At 35.8% G+C, this 17,863-nt stretch overlaps 1 protein-coding gene across 1 annotated transcript in view; it reads right to left on the bottom strand.

The window, feature by feature from the left end:
• HAO1 (hydroxyacid oxidase 1) overlaps nt 1–10,074 on the bottom strand; it is a 75,504-nt gene extending 65,430 nt beyond the window's left edge. Inside the window, exon 1 of the mRNA XM_043982888.1 lies at nt 9,932–10,074. Within this exon, the coding sequence (XP_043838823.1) occupies nt 9,932–10,068 (137 nt within the window). The 5' untranslated portion in view covers nt 10,069–10,074. The remainder of the gene's footprint in view (nt 1–9,931) is intronic.
• Between the last annotated feature and the right edge of the window lie 7,789 nt (nt 10,075–17,863).

The raw sequence follows: 17,863 nt of genomic DNA, 5'->3' as shown, positions 1-17,863 counted from the left end.
AGCACTTATTATAATTCTTTCTTGACTAAATGACTTTCCTTAAACTACTAAGAGCTGATATTCTCCAGGACACAGTAAAGACTGAAAAAGACTTTTCCTAAGTATAATATGTACATGTGAGTACATACATAACTTCATTTTGCATCTGCTGTTTTGCCTAGCTTCATCTTCACAGAACAAGATGCCCCTCCAAGGTTAAGTTCATCATTTCTAAACTTGCCACCATGCTGCTAACTCAAATCTTAATTGATGTTACCTCCTTTGGTCTCTTCTCCCTCTAATCAGAGGGCTGGAGGATAGAACACCAAACTTCTTCCAGTGCCTTCTTTTATAAAGGGCAAAAAGTGGATTCAGGTCATTCAACTCTGTATCTACTACTCTGCCTGGTTTTAACTTCATGGAACAAGATACCCTAGGCTGGGTTCCTGCTAGTGTCCCCCATGCTCCATCTCTACTTTCCTACCTCTTTTTGCATGTTGTCTCCCACCCATCAGACTCTAAGCTCCTTGAGAGTAGGGACTGCATTTCTTTCCATTAATTGTATCTCCAGCACTTGGAACATTCCTGGAACATAGTAACAATAAGTGCCTGACAATAAATATTTATTGAAATAGTTTGGATGGTCAATATACCTTCTCAACTCTACCTTTTGCACTGTGCCTTGCATTCAAGTCATTATTGGTAACATGCTGTTTCCTGCATGTTTTCAATGTTTTTATTTCAATTGACCTTTGGCTTGTCATGTTCATTTGTCTGGGATTGTAGTATTCTAAGTTTCATAATGATATAGCATCACCAGGAGAATACTGGTACTTAAGAGGTTGGCTTTTGCAGTAATGAATAGTTTGGGATAATCTAAATCCTGATGGATTTTCCTAAATGGAATCCAGCTCAATCTTCCCCATTATAATTCTGAACCGTCTAAATAACCATTTATAAAACTTATCTCAGGAAACCAACAAAAAGCCTAATTTGACTATCCAGTTTCTTGTCATAATATGGGCAATATACAATTTTTATCCACTTAGTTTCTTCAGTGTGAATGGTCCCTTTCACATTATTGTGGTTCTCTGAAAATGTTTTTAGTGTTCTGAAGCTCAAGGAAATTTATATAGGATTTGATTCCATTATCAGCAACTACTTAAAAAAAAGAAAATATGCAATCTGCTTCTTTTTAAGACTATTAAGTGCTATAACATAACCATTATTAGAGTGGGTTTCCTTAAAAATAGATTCCGAGAGGCAGCTAGGTAGCACAGTGGATAGAGCACCGGCCCTGGATTCAGGACGACCTGAGTTCAAATCCGGTCTCAGACACTTTACACACTTACTAGCTGTGTGACCCTGGGCAAGTCACTTAACCTCAATTGACTTACAAAAAAAAATCGATTCCTATACCAATGTTATAAGATATCTGGTTAAAAAATATACAAGATACCATGCTAAGTACTAAGTGTTATACAAAAATAGATATAACATGATTACATTTTCAGGAAACTTACAATGCAAGGCAGGGAAAAGCATAACCACAAATAAGCAAAATATTAGGTAGGAATAAGTGTAAGAGAAGACAATGAGCTTTAATAAATTTGAGTTATGATATATTATTTCCACATATGTAAAAATGAAAGGGTATAGATTAGATTGCCTCTAGTGTGTCTTCCAGCTCTTAATAAAACATCTGATTATCATAAGGAACATTCTGTGTTCATTGCTTATATTCTTCTTCCAGGAGCAATGCTTCTTTTTATTTAAAAAAAAGTGTGTGTGTGTGTGTGTGTGTGTGTGTGTGTGTGTGTGTGTGTGTAGTGGTCTATATTAGCTGTTCTTCATTCTTTTTTAATTATAATGTCCTTTTTCCCCTTTAGAGTTTGACCCATAAATCAAGGTATGGGAAAATGTATACATTTTCAGATTTTTTTCAATAAATTAATTGATCTTTTAAGCTGATATTCCCTCTACTTCTCATTCTTTGTCCTTTTTTCCTTTTAATAGTTTTTTTTTAATTAATTAGGATGGTTCTCTGGAAGGGAGAGAAGGAGGAATATGGCGCAGCTTAAAAACTAACATCCATGTCTTCCAACCTGAGTTCAGTGCTGTTTCAAATATATTACAGTGTAAAAGGCCAAGATACAAAATTTTGCAACACCCCACCACCACCAAAAAATAGCTTGATGACTTCTTATTGTGATAAAATAATGGGATTTAGCAGATACTCAAAGACCCACCTGGAGATTAATCTAGACTGATTGAATCAAGTGAGAGTGATTGACTGCTGATTAGTCTACTTCAAGTTAACTGGATTGTAACCACACCTGGCTAGCCCTTAAGAAGGTATTGTTCTCAGAAGCTAGACTGTGAACTCAACTCGAGAACACCTTCAAAACCAATGGATTTGGATGATGTCAACCAATCAGCTTGAAGCAGTGTGTAAGGACTGGCTCTGTTCCAGACCTATAAAAAGCTTCCACAATCAGCTTGCTAGAGAGTTCCTGATTGAAGCAGGCTTGTGGAGGAGGACTTGAGGAAGAACCCAACCAGGCTGGAACTCTATGCTAGATAGGCCTTTTCTTAACTTTCTGAACTCCATGTGAATACCTGTATGCTTTAATAAATGTTTAATGCCCAAAGACTGGTGCTAAAGCTTCTAATTTAAGGCGAACACAATATAGATTTTAAACTTCACATTATTAAAAAAACAGCATATGGAAAAATCTAAAAGTACATGCATTCTAACCTAGTGGCATTATGGACAGAATCATAAAATCTTTGAGTTGAACCTCAGAGATAATCTAACTCAGCCTTATTAATCTCCCCTATACTATTCTCCAAGAAGTGTTCACCAAGCCTTCACTTTTTTTTTTTGGTGGGGCAATATGGGTTAAGTGACTTGCCCAGGGTCACACAGCTAGTGAGTATCAAGTGTCTCAGGTTGGATATTAACTCAGGTCCTCCTGAATCCAGGGCCAGTGTTTTATCCCCTGTGTCACCTAGCTGTCCTGTTCAAAGAAAGTTTGAAGCAGCATATTCCATTTTTTATAGTTTCAGATTTTATGAAGTTTTTCTTTATAGTAAGCTGAAATCATTTCCCTTTGACTTCCATCCATTTAAAAATGGATCACTCTCCCTCCATAAGGAACTCCAAGGTCTTTCAACAACAGTCTATTGCCCTTCAGGAGAATTTGGTCCCTTCTCTGGGGGAGATAGAAGAAGAAGGTAGAATGATGGAAAGAAGAAGGAGAAGGAAGAGAATTGATGTTAACACAATTTTCTTAAATTCAGGATAAAGGTCCCCATTGTAATCTAATTCTTCTTCACCTACAATGTAAACTGTTTGGCCTTTGAAAAGTATAATTAATAAATTTTCTTCCAATTTTTCTTTTGTATTTTTAGAATATTGTAATTTTCATTTTTTTTAATCACCCTGAATGCTCTATGAGAATTTTCCCCCCTTGAGCAGCCTCCACAGCAAAGTTATTTGGTAGCTATTTTAGAGGGGCAGAGGGAAAAGGTATGAAGAGTGTGTGTGTGTGTGTGTGTGTGTGTGTGTGTGTGTCTGTTTAATGAAGATCATCTCTGACTTCATCATTAGAACAACCAAGAAAAGCATCATAGCAGCTGAGACATACCAGGCTCTGCAAAGTACTTACAATTTACATTTGGAGTCTTGAAACAATGAAAGTATATGAATCTGCAGAAAAAGGTGCTGTATGTTTTTGTCGGTGTGCAGGTACCTGAATATGCATGTCAGAGAATAGATTTTTGGAATGAGGGAAAAGAAGGGGAAAAAAAACTCCACTTCAGGGACAGCATAGTTTAGTGAAATGTGTATTGGACCACCACAGGTCAGTAGATTTGGGTTCTATTTGCAGCTCTGCCCTAAATAACTGTGTGCTCTTGTACAAATCACTTCTTCATGTCTCTGATCCTTGGTTTTCTCATCTATAAAATGAGGTGACTGAGCTCAATGTTCTCTAGTCCTTGTCAGTCCTAACATTCCACCATTCTCAGATACAATAATGTCTTTTTGCATCAGGCTTAATGAAGCCTTTGGCCACTGGGTGGGACTGTTCCACTAATAAGAGTGAGAGCAGTTACTCTTCACAAACACTTCATTTCCCTTTCTGAGCATGATGCAACAGAATTTATCCCATCAATGAATGTACCATATAGTTTCAGATAAATTAATAGAACTCAGGATAGGAAAAATAAAAGACCCCTTTTGTTTTGGTATTATCTGGGAAATTTTAACAGTATAAGAAGCTCACAATCAGGAAAACCCCTCTACTAGTTCAGATTGGCCCCCTGCTCTGCAACTCTGTAGTCTTTTAGAAAAAGGGTGACAAGATAGGTAGTCTAAAAGTCAACACGTGGGCTCAATACAGTTCTCTAAAACTATATACATTCTAATCACTGTTAATACTCTTCACAGTATTTTGAGCGTTGAGCCCAAAGTGGTAACTATAGCTATTCCCACATGCAGTAGACAGTTATATGGGACATCTTAAATGCTTCCTCTTGGGTCAGTTGTGGAATTTTGTTTAATCTCATAAATGATGCAAAGGGTGAGTTACCATATTTGAGGATGAGGTCCAACCCTGCCTGAAATAATTACAGCTCCCCATCTTTGAGCAGAATAGGGAAGCATGGCTAGTACCAGTTATATTTTATACCCCAGCTCAAAGGGTACTCAGTCAGAAGACCAAAGCATCATTTCTTCCCTTGAAATATTATTCTCTCTCTCTCAATCTCTCTCTCTCACACACAGCCACATGCTGTCCTAATGTATATACACAAACATATATAATGAATAAAATATTTACACTTATCTCCATACCACATGGATATAATGGCTTTGAACATTCAAATCACTCAGACACTTACTAATTGTGTGACCTTAGCCAAGTCACTTGACCTCTCCTTGCTTAGGTTTCCTCATCTCAAAAATGGGACAAGGGGTGAATAGAATGGCTTCTCATGCTCTTGCTCCTCTAAATCTATGATCCTATGACTTTCTTGTTCTGCTTAGCCAGAGTCCCTCTAGCAAAGATCTAACTGCAGTCCATTTTGGATGACTTTGTCCAGTTTCACGAAGTGAATTGAGAGGTAGATGAAACCTTAGAAAGCATTTAACCAAACATCTTCATATAAAGAAACTGATACCCAGAGAAGTTAAATAACTTGTTCAACATTACTCAACTAGCCAAGCCAAAATTAGGACCCATGTCTACTGATTGCAGTCCAGTGGTCTTTTGGGGAAACATGTTTCAAAAAGAATATGCCAATATTGCAAAGTAACCAATGACAACCAAGAGAATTTAAAGGACAGACAATAAGACCTATAAATAAAGGTGCATGGAATTGGAATTTTTTAACCTGGGTAAAGGATGCTCATGTTGAATCAGTAAGATATTTAACAGGGCCCTATTGTTCTAGAAGAGTTATGTCAGCCTTCTAAATGCGTTGGCACCACCCATACAGAACCTAAATATGTCTTAACTTTGGAAAGGATGCACAGATGGAGATTGTGAAACATCTTTCTATTTGAATTTTTTTAAATAGAAGACATGCAAAAAAATAGAAGACAGGCTACTGTCTGCTAGCAGAAAGCTAGAAAACAAGGGGTTCAACTTCAGGGATCATCTAGTTACATATTTCTATGGTATCTAAGTGTGAAAAATACTGAAAATGTCACTGCATAAGTTCAAATCACCTTCTGAATAATAACTTAAGAGACTTTTGTTTCTACTCACCTGTTATTTGGAAGAATAAGAAAACCATATCCACTGCAAAAGGCACTAGTTAGTATGGGGAAAAAAGGGTTTCATAATTCTTTATAACCATAGGTTGTATTCTTAAACGTCTGCCATCTAGAATTACCTTCCATCAATGACCCTTCAGTTCTGAGAAAGCCACAAAAGACTCGAGAGAGTGATGATTGAAAGGGGCACTTTGTCTGCATTAACATGCCATAGCAATAAATTACCATGAGTCCTAAATGTAGCACAGGGAAGGGAATGTGATGCAAATGCTAACAACCTGATATTTGCCCTCTCTGGAGCTATGGCTCTCAGTAGATTACATTCCTGAGAGTTTGCAGATGAAAAACAAACACCTTATCCATATTGGCTTTGTTCTCTGTGCTGAAACTGGACTGGGAGAGTGCCCCAATCGGTAAAAGGGAATGACCTATGGCTGGAGAACCATGAGGATGACTGGAATGTTTCTTTCTGACTGTGTAAACAAGAGCTATGAGGGTTGGAGACCTCTCTGTAAAGGGAAATGTCCTTCTTTTTGAATGCCTTTGCAGTGTTTGTGGTGTAGAGTATCACCTTAGATTATCTAAGATTTAATTTTTTTCCCAAATCTTCATTTGAAATTCAGAATGAGGAAATTACATATTGATTTCCTAGAAGCCATCAACCTAAATCCACTTGACCTTGAAGGAAAATTCATTCTTAGTGATTCACGGTCAGTTATTTTAAAATTAGTGAGGAAAACAAGGGTTATCAGATATTTTATAAAGTGATAAAAAGGACTGAAAAAAAAGTTTCAAATGTCAGACATAGTATGGACCATATCCCTAATCATTAACATGCCCTCAAGCTTCAATGGAAAGAAAAAGTTCTATCCAAAGAAACTGTCTTCAATGAGAAGAGTTTGAAAATCTTTTGTTGTTGTTGTTGTTTAGTAAACAAGAAATTCACCTAAAGCTAGAGAACAGATGTATGAATGAATGAAAAAATAACATTAAACAATCACTTTGTGTATCACACTGTGATAAGTACTGGGGATACAAACTGATGGTCCACACACACAAACATCTCACAGTCTAATAAGGACATCATAGCTGCAAGTCTGATAGAAAGGCCCAGTGGTTAGTAGGAGGCAATGGAAAAGCATATGGTAATAGTAAAATCCAAATCACAATCTTTAATGATGAGTTCACTTCTGTCTGATCCCTAAGACACATCCTAAAATTTTCCCAGCATTCATACAAGTGAGTTAGGGCACAAGGGCTCCACTAAGTTCACTGTAACAGGCTGGCCCAAAGTCAAGAATTCAGAAATGTTCCACTTGAAAAACCATGAGTCAATACTCCTTCCCAATCACCACCACAAACAATCTATGCTCCAAAGCCTCAGAAAGAGAATTACTTAATTGGGAGATGGAGCAAAAGGAAAGAATATTATTGTGCATAAAAAGTGACTTCACTGGTTTGACTACAGCCAATTTGAACCCTTTATCTGTTCCCATTCCCCATCATGTTAATTTCCTTATGCCACCTTGGTAGTGACTAAAGGAACTTATGCTACTGATGAGACATGTCATTTTGTAGTAAGGCTACACATGGTCAGAATAAGTAGCTATTTCCATCATATGACCTAAGAGACCCTGAAAGACTTCTTGACCTCCTTCAAATATTTTTGAAGTCTTCAACACCAGAAAGTCACATTTTTAGAATTTCTTATTCAAGGTAGGGAATTGTTTTCAAAATACCCCCCCTGGGGGGGGCAGCTAGGTGGCATAGTGGATAAAGCACTGGCCCTAGATTCAGGAGGACCTGAGTTCAAATCCGGCCTCAGACAATTGACACTAGCTGTGTGACCCTGGGCAAGTCATTTAACCCTCATTGCCCTGCAAAAAAAAAAAATACCTCTAGGAAAATGCAAATGTTACCTAAAATTTGCAAAATATCAGCTCTTTAGTACTCATTGCCATCAATCAATCCATAAGTGTTATCTAGAAAGAAAACCAACCCTGAGGAATCAGAGAAAGTACATCTGAGTTTTACTGGAGGCAGAATGTTAGGGAAAGTCCATAGCACACCGGCAGGCAGTGTACTTGGCAAGCTTTCTGTTTAGTACAATAGAAAAGTCAGCCTCATTGCTCCTTAATATAGGATTATACTGATATGAACAAAAAGTCGTGCATAGTAGGCATACAGAATCACAGCCCCACAGCCACAGAGGTCACTTAATATGACTCCTTTATTTTACAGAAGAGAAAACTGAGGCTCAGGGAACCTAAGAGATTTATCCAAAGCTACGTTGATGTAATATACAGCGACATAATATACTAATGTAGTGGAAAAAGCTCTGTCTTGGGTCTAGTCCCAGTGCTGCTACTAGAACTCATTGTGATCTTGGGCAAATCACATCCAACTAATTTCTCAGCCTTGACTACTTCTCAGTGCTGTTTGTGAAGATTAGATGAAATAGTTTCAATGATTTTACACCATAAATAATAAATATAAATTTGTGATGAAATGAATTGTGATGAATTAAATTAAATTTGCAATAAAATATAAATGAAAAATGTAAATTTACCTTTTAAGTGATAAAAGTGTTTAAGAAGTAAGTGATGATGATGATGATGTTTATGAAGGTTTTAAAAATTATTATTCCCCTAAAAAAATGGATCCTTTCTGTAAGAATAATATACTTACCATTTTACAAAGAGAAAACTTTAGAAATTCTGTTCAAGTTTTTTAGAATAAAACAATAAGGAAATTCTTATTTCTTATATTATTTTTTTTTCTCTCCAAGTACCCGGCACATAGGGGTAGCTAGGTGGCACAGTGGTTAGGGTATCAGAATTGTAGTCAGGGAGATTCTGCTGAGGTCAAATCTGTCCTCAGAAACTTACTAGCTGTATGATCCTGGGCAAGTCACTTAATCCTGCTTGCCTCAGTTTCCTCATCTGTACAATGAGCTAAAGAAGGAAACGGAAAACTACTTTGACAGTATCTTTACCAAGAAAACTCCAAATGGGGTCACAAAGAGTTGGACACGACTGAAAAACCTTGGTAGATAGGTGTTATTATTATGTTCACAACTGAAAATCTAACCTGGCACATAATGCTTAATAAGCACTTATTCATTTATTCATTCACTTATCATCATCAGGGATACAATGACATACTGTGGCACATTGTGGACACACTGCACATACCATTTCCCTACACCAGATATCATTGCTGATGGTAACAAAAATGGTGCAGGCCACTTAATTCTCTATTACCTCATTTCTAAAACTGAATGACAGTGATTGAATAGTGAGAAGAAAAATATCAATTTCATATAATTACACAGGTTCTGAGGAGTCATTTCTCTGTTCTTCAATATTTATCTTTATGATGAGAAGATACAAGTCATCCTGCCAGCTATCTTTGGAATAGAAAAATATCACGGGAATCAGCTCTTTTAAAAAGAAAAAGGAAATATTTGGGAGGAGAGATGAAAGTCTCAAAGATTAAAGATTGAGCCTACCTAAACAAATTGAAATCTGAAGCATAGATATGCCTAGGCAGCAAGCAAAATGAATGATAATCAAATGCTGGTAGAATGAGGACAAGATCTCTAGAGGCTTCTCCAAATAAGATTGCTATCTTGTACTCAAGGTAACTGGAAAAGCATGGGTAAGGGAGAAGAGCTCAGTCATAAGTGAAAGAAAATGAAAAAAGGCTTATCTGAATTTGTTACTATGTTCATATAAAGTCAAATGTAGAGTTTTGACCCTTCTGTATGAGGCAAATACTTCCACCTGAATAGGAAATAGACACATTAAGCAAAACAGGGATAGTTTGGGGATATAGTAGTTTAAATCCCAAATTCTAGAGATTTAAAAATATATTTTATGAAAATGTTTAGAAATCCAGTATTTTTTAAACATTTAACAAGAGACATACAGGATAGGCAATACAGTTGGGTTGTAATATACATTACTAGATGGGGCACCCACATCAACAAGATAATAGATTCATTGAAGTAAGATTTTTAAAGTCGACTTAAGGCTAATTTTATATACACCCCAATCTCCTGAAAAAAAAAACCATATAGTTATATCAACGCACATACACATAATCAGAAATTACATTTAGAATCTGTCAACTGCATAACCACAGGATATTATTTTTTAATTGCCTTACCTTGAAAATGCTGCAATATTATCAGCTAAAGTTTCTTGGTTATTAGCACCAGATCGATAGTAATCATAGATAGACTTTTGAAGAACGTTTTTCGCATATTTTTCAAAATCATCAATACAAACTGGCCTGGGGAACATTTTGCAGGTTCTTGAAACACAATTGCCTTCCGGCTTTGCTTCTTATACACTGATGATTACTTTATTTGTAAATCATTAATATGACGAATTTCCAAAGTTCAGTTCAGAAAAATGTTACTCACAAAAAGTGTGCAAACAAGTGACCAATAGGCCACTTAGACTTTGACATCCCATGAGGACACAGTCTACAAAAACATTTCTATGCCCAATTCACCTACATTTTGCAAGAATCTCTTATAAGAGGCTAGTTCTCTGTAGTTAGCCAAACAAATATCTTGGCTGTCACTACCTAACTGCCACTTCAGGTGACATTTCTGCCATTAAAGTCCTGTCTTTGCATATTATTACTACAGATTCCAGGTAAAATATGTATTTATTACAATAGAGGGGAAAGAAGAGTACAATTATAGAAGTCAGTGTGATAAAATTAAAAAAAAAAAACCTCACTCTGAAGTCAGAGAACTTGAGTTTAAATCTCACTTGTAATACCTATAACCAATGTGGCCTAAGCAAGTCTTTTAACTGTGCTGGGCCTTAGAAGGAGGAGGAGGAGGAGAAGAAGGAAGAGAAGCAGGAGAAGGAGGAGGTGGAGGACAAAGACAAGGAAGATGAAGAGAAGAATTATTATTATTTTGAGTTTAGGGTAATATTAACATTTTAGGAGAGGCAGCTCACAAGCACCCACAATTCACACTTTTCCCCTGCAGAGACCCCAGAGAGCACTACTGCCAAGGCCAAGACTAGGTCTTGGGGTGCTCACAGAGAAGGCTTTGGTATGGGCTCCTGCCCTGATGTGGCCTGCAGCCACAATCTGATTCCTTCCAAGGCTTCCTTTCTTCATCCTGCTAGATGCAGCTGAGCTACTGCAGACTTGATGCTGCAGCCTCAGCTACCCTCACCCTAAACCATCTAGAGGGAGCTGGAGAAAGTAAATAGTAATTTTAGTTTACAAGCTGGGCAGCAAGGGATCTCTAGAACTCTCCCTTCACCATTCCTTTTGTCTTTGACTGCAATCTCCCTGTAGCTACAAGGTGCCATACAGGGCAATCTTGCCATGACTCCTTCTAGCCTCTCCCCTGATGCTTTGTGACTCCTGTCTCTGCTGGCCCTCAAGAGTCAGCTTCTAGATTTTTTGTTGTTTTATGTTTTATAGAGTGGTAAAGAACTGGCTTTGAATTACCTCAATCACTTTCACTGAGTGTCACCAGGAAACCCACTAAAGTTCTCTGGCCCCTAGTTTCCTGTGGTAAAATGAAAGGGAAATTAATTTTGTGGGTAAAACCATTAAAATGGCATTTAATGTTATTACATTTTGATGGATTTGGAACTATACAAAGAACTGGAAGCAGATATTAAGCATAGAGTGACGCTGACTTGAAAAAGGTTGTCTAATAGAGTGTCCCAGATCTCTTTCCTTGGCCCACCAATGTTCATTCAACATTTTCATCAGTTACTTGGATGAAAGTATGGCTGCTGCAAACTTATAGAATTTTTAGATGATGATAACTTGGATGAGAAAGGCAGGGGAAAAAAACAAACAAACAACACCTCACCTAGCTAGAACATTGGGTAAAATATAATAAGAAGAAATTTAATAGAGATCTATATATATGAAGTCCTACTTTCGGATTAAATAAAACAACTTCACAATACAAGATAGGAAGAGCATGTCTGAAAAAAGATCTGGGATATGTTTAGTAGATTGCATGCCCATTAGAGAAACAGAGTGGATCATGATCTTAGAGCCAGGAAGATCTGTGCCTCTGATTCATAATGGCTGTATCACTCTGGAACAGTCACTTAACCTCTTAGTGCCCTGAGACAATACTCTGAGATTATAAGTTGTAGGACAAATAATTGCTGCTTTTCAGGAGTTTCCTACATTGATGAAATCACTTGTCCAGATAAAAAAAAGTCAACAGTGTGAAAAGGAAGCAACAAAAGCTAATATAATTATAGGCCACCTTTAAAAGGGTATTATAAAAGGTAGAAACAAGATAGCAGAGAAAAGGCAGGGACTTGCCTGAGCCCTCCCAAATTTCCCTCCAAACAACTTTAAATCACACCTCAAAACAAATTCTGGAGTGGCAAAAACCACAAAAGGATGTGGTGAAACAATTTTCTAGCCTAAGACAACTTAGAAGGTTGGCAGGAAAGTTCTGTTACACTGGGATGAAAATGGACACAGGCTGTGCCACTGTGGGTCAGCTACAGGAAACCAGGAGCAGGTTTTAAGGACAATGGAATTAGTGAATTCAAAGTTTTAAGAAATGTGTATTAAGAACTAATAAATAAAACTAGAAGCTGATTTTATGAAAAAACACAATAAAATAGATAAACCACTGGTTAATTTTATTTTTTAAAAAAGAAGAAAACCAATTTACTAGTATCAAAAATTAAAGGAATGAACTCACCACTAATGAAAAGGAAATTAAGACAATTGTTAGGAACAATTTTGTCCAATTATATGTCAATTAATTTAATGATTTAAATGAAATATATGAAAATTTGCAAAATTATAAATTACCCAGATTAACAGAAGAAATAAAATACTAAAGTAAACCAATCTTAGAAAAAGAAATTGATCAAGCCATCAATTAACTTTCTAAGAAAAAAATCCCCAGGACCAGATGGATTCACAAGTTAATTCTACCAAACATTTAAAGAACAATTATAGACCATCTATTGAGATAATCATATGATTTCTGTTGGTTTTTTTATTGATATGGCCAATTATGCCTATAATTTTCCTAATATTGAGCCATCCCTGTATTCCTAGTATAAATCCCACCTAGTCATAGTGTATGATTACTGTGAGATATTGCTATAATCTCTTTGCTAGTATTTAATTTAAAATTTTTGCATCAATATTCATTGGGGAAATCCATCTATAATTTTATTTCTTTGTTTTGGCTCTTCCTGGTTTGGATATAAGCAACAGATTTGTCTCATAAAAAGAATTTGGTAGGACTCCACCTATTTTCCCAAGTAGTTATATACTATTGAGATTAATTGTTCTTTAAATGTTTGGTAGAATTAACTTGTGAATCCATCTGGTCCTGGGGATTTTTTTCTTAGAAAGTTAATTAGACAAAAGTGTTCCTAACAATTATATGAAATTAAAAGGCTTTAGCACAAACAAAACCAATGCAACCAAAATTATAAGGAAAGCAGAAAACTGAAAAAGAATTTTTGCAACAAGTATCTATGATGAAGGCTTCATTTCTTAAATATATAGCGAACTGAGTCAAATTTATAAGAATACAAGTCATTTCCCAATTTCAAAATGGTCAAAGGAGATGAACACTTTTCAGACAAAGAAATCAAAGCTACCTATAGCCATATGAAAAAATGCTCTAAATTACTATTGATCATAGAAATACAAATTAAAACAACTCTGGTGTATCACCTCATACCTATAAGAGTGGTTAATATAACAAAAAAGGAAAATGTTGAATGTTGGACAGGATGTGGGAAAACTGGGATGCTAATCAACTGTTGGTGGAGTTGTAGACTGATCCAACCATTCTGGAGGGCAATTCGGAACTATGCCCAAAGGGTTATAAAACTGTGCATACCCTTTGGGCCAGCAATACTACTACTAGGTCTATATCCCAAAGACATGCAAAAAAGAGAAAAGGAACTATTTGCATAAAAATATTTATAGCAGCTCTTCTTGTGGTGACTAAGAACTGGAAATCAAAGTGATGCCCATCAATTAGGGAATGGCTAAACAAGTTGTAGAATATTATTGCAATGGAATATTTTGTACTATAAGAAATGACAAGCAGAATGACTTCAGAAAAACATGGAAAGACTTATATGAACTGATGTATAGTAAAGTGAGCAGAACCAGGAGAACACTGTACACAGTAACAGCAATATCGTTCAATGAAGAATTGTGAATGACAGCTATTCTCAGCAATACAGTGATCCAAGACAGTCCCAAAAGACTAATGAGGAAGCATATAATATGCCTACAGCCTGTGTATGTTGGACATTTCATACTGGATGTCCTGGAAACATCTTATCCTTAATAAGTCCAAGCAGAACTGATCATCTTTTCCCCTAAAAAACATTCCTTTTCTAAACTTCTTTATTTCTGATGGCCACATTTACTTATTTTTTTATTTTTCTAAAATGTATTTTTTATAAGTATGTACCTTTCCCTGCCACTGTTCACCACAATTGAACAATAAAAAGGAGAAAAAACTCTACATAGTAAATATAGACAGTCCAGTAAAACAAATTCCCATAGTGGTAATGTTTAAAAATGTATTTCTTATCCTGCATTTTAAGTCCATGATCTCTCTATCAGGAGTTGGGAAGCATGTTTCATTTTCAGTTCTTTGGGCTTTGTGGTTTATCAACCTATTAATCAGAGTTCTAAAGCCTTTTGAAGCTGTTTTTCTTTACAACATTGTTGTCATTGTATAGGTTCCCCTCATTCTACTTAGGGCTCTCTGCAGAGCCTTTTCTATTGTCTTCTGAAACTATCCATTTTGTCATTTCTTATGGCACAATAATATTTTATCACATTTTTTGCTACAATTTGTTTATCCATTAGGTATCCCCTTGGTTTCCAGTTTGGTGTTATCATAAAAAAGAGCTGCTATAATTATTTTTGTGCATATAGGTTCTTGTACATTTTCTTGAAGCTTTTGGTATATAGTGGATTCCACATTTATAAAGAATGTTGAAAAGATGGAGAGAATCCAAAATTGAGGGACTAGGATGGTGAGGACACTGGAAACCATTCCACATAAGGATCAATTGAAGAGAATATCCAAGCATTTGAAGGGCTACCATGTGGGAAAAAAGACTAGATTTCTTCTACTTGTTTCCAAGGATGGGGGTGAAAGGAGGCTTTCAGTTCTCAAATTCTGTCATTCTGAAGTAGTCCAGAGACTGAAGAGTTTAAAACAAAGCTCATCCAATTCATAGCACTGCCTAAGACTAATCCTGCTTTCCTCTCCATGCTTCTCTTGTTTGGATCATATGTATGTGTTTTAAATGATTCTTATTTACAATTCAAAAGAATAAGGGGCAGCTAGGTGACACAGTGTATAAACCCTAGATTCAGGAGGACCTGAGTTCAAATCTGGCCTCAGACACTTGACACTTACTAGCTGTGTGATCCTGGGAAAGTCACTTAACCCTCATTGCCCACCCCCCCAAAAATTGAAAAGAATGGCATAATATAGTATAAGACAAGTTTCCTGTCAAATTGAAGCACATGCTATTCTCATTTATTGGCCGAATGTGCAAAAAGAATATTATGAAAATATTTTATACATACATACATATATGTATATATATATATAATATTACTGTGATCAATAGTTGTTGGGTTTCTTTTTTTTTGTTTTTTGTCTTTCTATTCTCTGGGAATAGTGCTACAGATAGTTTATTCCTAGGGTGACTTTGTAGACAAGAAGAATCAGATAATCACATTTTTTGAAATTGCTAGGGAAGGTTGGTGATATCTTTGCCAGCAAATTCCTATGAGTGGTATTTCTTTCCAATTAAACTATCTATGTCTTATTTAATTATATCTGAATTAGGACTAATAATAACACTTACTACCAGTATATCTCTAAATTAAGTCAGCTAATTAGAAAAAGTATCTGAGTCATTTTGGGTGTCATTCCACAATATAAACTTATTATAAATAGTGCCATGTTACACAAATTTTGGTGTACAAATCTATATTCTGATTCAACAACATCCACACTGCAAAAGTAAGATATAATACAGCTAGTTTATAAGATAGATACTAGTTCTACCCCCCTAAACCAATACTGCAATGTGTTTTTTCCTGGAAAATAGTACAGAGATGCCTAACATATACATTTTCAGATATGGCCAATGAATTTTGATTGATTATACTTATTTGTTACAAAAGAGGGCTACTATTTGAAATAAAGGAAAGGATGTGATTTATTTGGTAGTGATAAAATTTAAAGATAAGGAGACAGGAATAAAGACAGGGAAGGAAGGAAGGAAAGAACAAAGGGAGGAAGGATAACTAGAACATGAGAAAAATACCTCAAAGAAAACAAGAATGTTCAAAAGGACACAAAAATGACAATTTTGTTATTATGTTAAATTTATTGTACACTTAAAAGACTATATAACAAAAGCTAATTATTTCATATACAATCTTATTTTGTTCTTTGTATAATGAAATGTTTATATTTATGGATGACAAATTCATAATAAAGACTTTTTAAAACTGTGGAGTCTAAATTCCTATTAACATTAAATTTTAAGAACCAATAAGACAATGGGTAATCTTTTTGTCATATAGGAATCTGGTTCCCACATTAAAACACTCAAGGTAAACTCATCCATGTATATTCAACCCTCTAAAATGGGACTGAGTAATTTTTCATCTGTTTTAGCAAGGACTTCTATGGCATTTCTATTTCTTTTCTTCAGCTCAGTTCCATTTCCTCTGTCATATTCCACTTTTGACTATTTTCAGATGCTTTAATAAAGAATACTGTATTTTTCTATAGTAATCTTTGCTCTTTCATTAATTATGTCTACTATTTGAATGCAAGCCTTTTTTGTATCCCACTAGGCTTAAATCTCACAATGCAAATGGGGTTTTGTCATAGAATCTAGAATTTTAGAATGAACAAGTACATAATAAGTTGAGTTTCTTTTGGTTTGCTTGTTGAAAGAGGGAGTATCTGGACCTATGATTATGATCATAGTGTCAGGAATTCTATACCCTAATGCAACTCAACTGTAGCTTGTAGCCTTATTGAACTGCCTGTAAAAACTAAGAGGTTAAGTGACTTTCTTATAGTCAGACATCTAGTATCTGTCATAGGCAGGCATTATAACCCATTTCTTCATGACTAAACACAGCAATGTGCACAATCTGCCTCTCAAATTCAGTTTAGAAAAGGGAAAAACTGAAATGCAGAGACAGAATCGAGCCTACCTTTGGGCTTTGTTCTCATCTATGATCACAGACTACATCCCTAATTTGCCAGCCATCTGGCAAATGCATCATGCAGCTGGTCACAAAGGGGTCCAACAAGAAGAGTGTGGATGGATCAGCAAAATCCATTTCAACTAATGGAAAAACAATAAATGCACCACCTCCATACATGAAGAGCAACATATTGTAACTGAGAATCAATCTAAAACTATAATATGCTATCAGACTATGTTGGCCAAAGCCTTCCCAGAATGTTGTTATGTTGCCTCCCAAGGTGTCCTGGTTTTAAGGCCAATCACAAAATGGAAACATATTCCTGCATTCCAAAGGATCTGTGTTCTCATTCATATATGTAGTTCCTCTAAAGATGCTGCTAGCAACTTGCTCATACCCATCCATCCTCTTGTTCCTGTTGTTTTGTAAATGTGACCCAGGGGGATCCATCCAACATTCTGGGAGCCTTTCATCCAATCTTTTGGTATTGAGTTAATTTATATTGAGTAACCCATGAAAGCATATACAGGTTTAACAGCAAAAGGAAAAAGTTGCAAAGCTTTAGAAGTATTACAAACTAATTTTGGTCTTCTACTTCCATGCAAGTGTAGTGATGCTTCCATCTTTCTCAGCTCCTTTTTACATATGAGAATTGGTAAAAGGAACTGGAAATGTTTAGCTTGGAGAAGAGATGACTTTGAATGAGAGGTGAGAAGAACATAAGCTTTAAATATTTCAAAGACTATTCTGAAAGATAGGGATTAGATTTGTTCTGCTTTATTCTAGAGGATTAAACTATCAGCCATACATAGAAATTGAAAGGTAATGTTTTGCTTCAGCATAAGG

This window comes from Dromiciops gliroides, chromosome 2 (assembly GCF_019393635.1).
Source record: "Dromiciops gliroides isolate mDroGli1 chromosome 2, mDroGli1.pri, whole genome shotgun sequence".
Lineage (NCBI taxonomy): Eukaryota > Metazoa > Chordata > Mammalia > Microbiotheria > Microbiotheriidae > Dromiciops > Dromiciops gliroides.
Note: the sequence above shows the minus strand (reverse complement) of the source record. Positions and strands in the feature narration are given on the sequence as shown.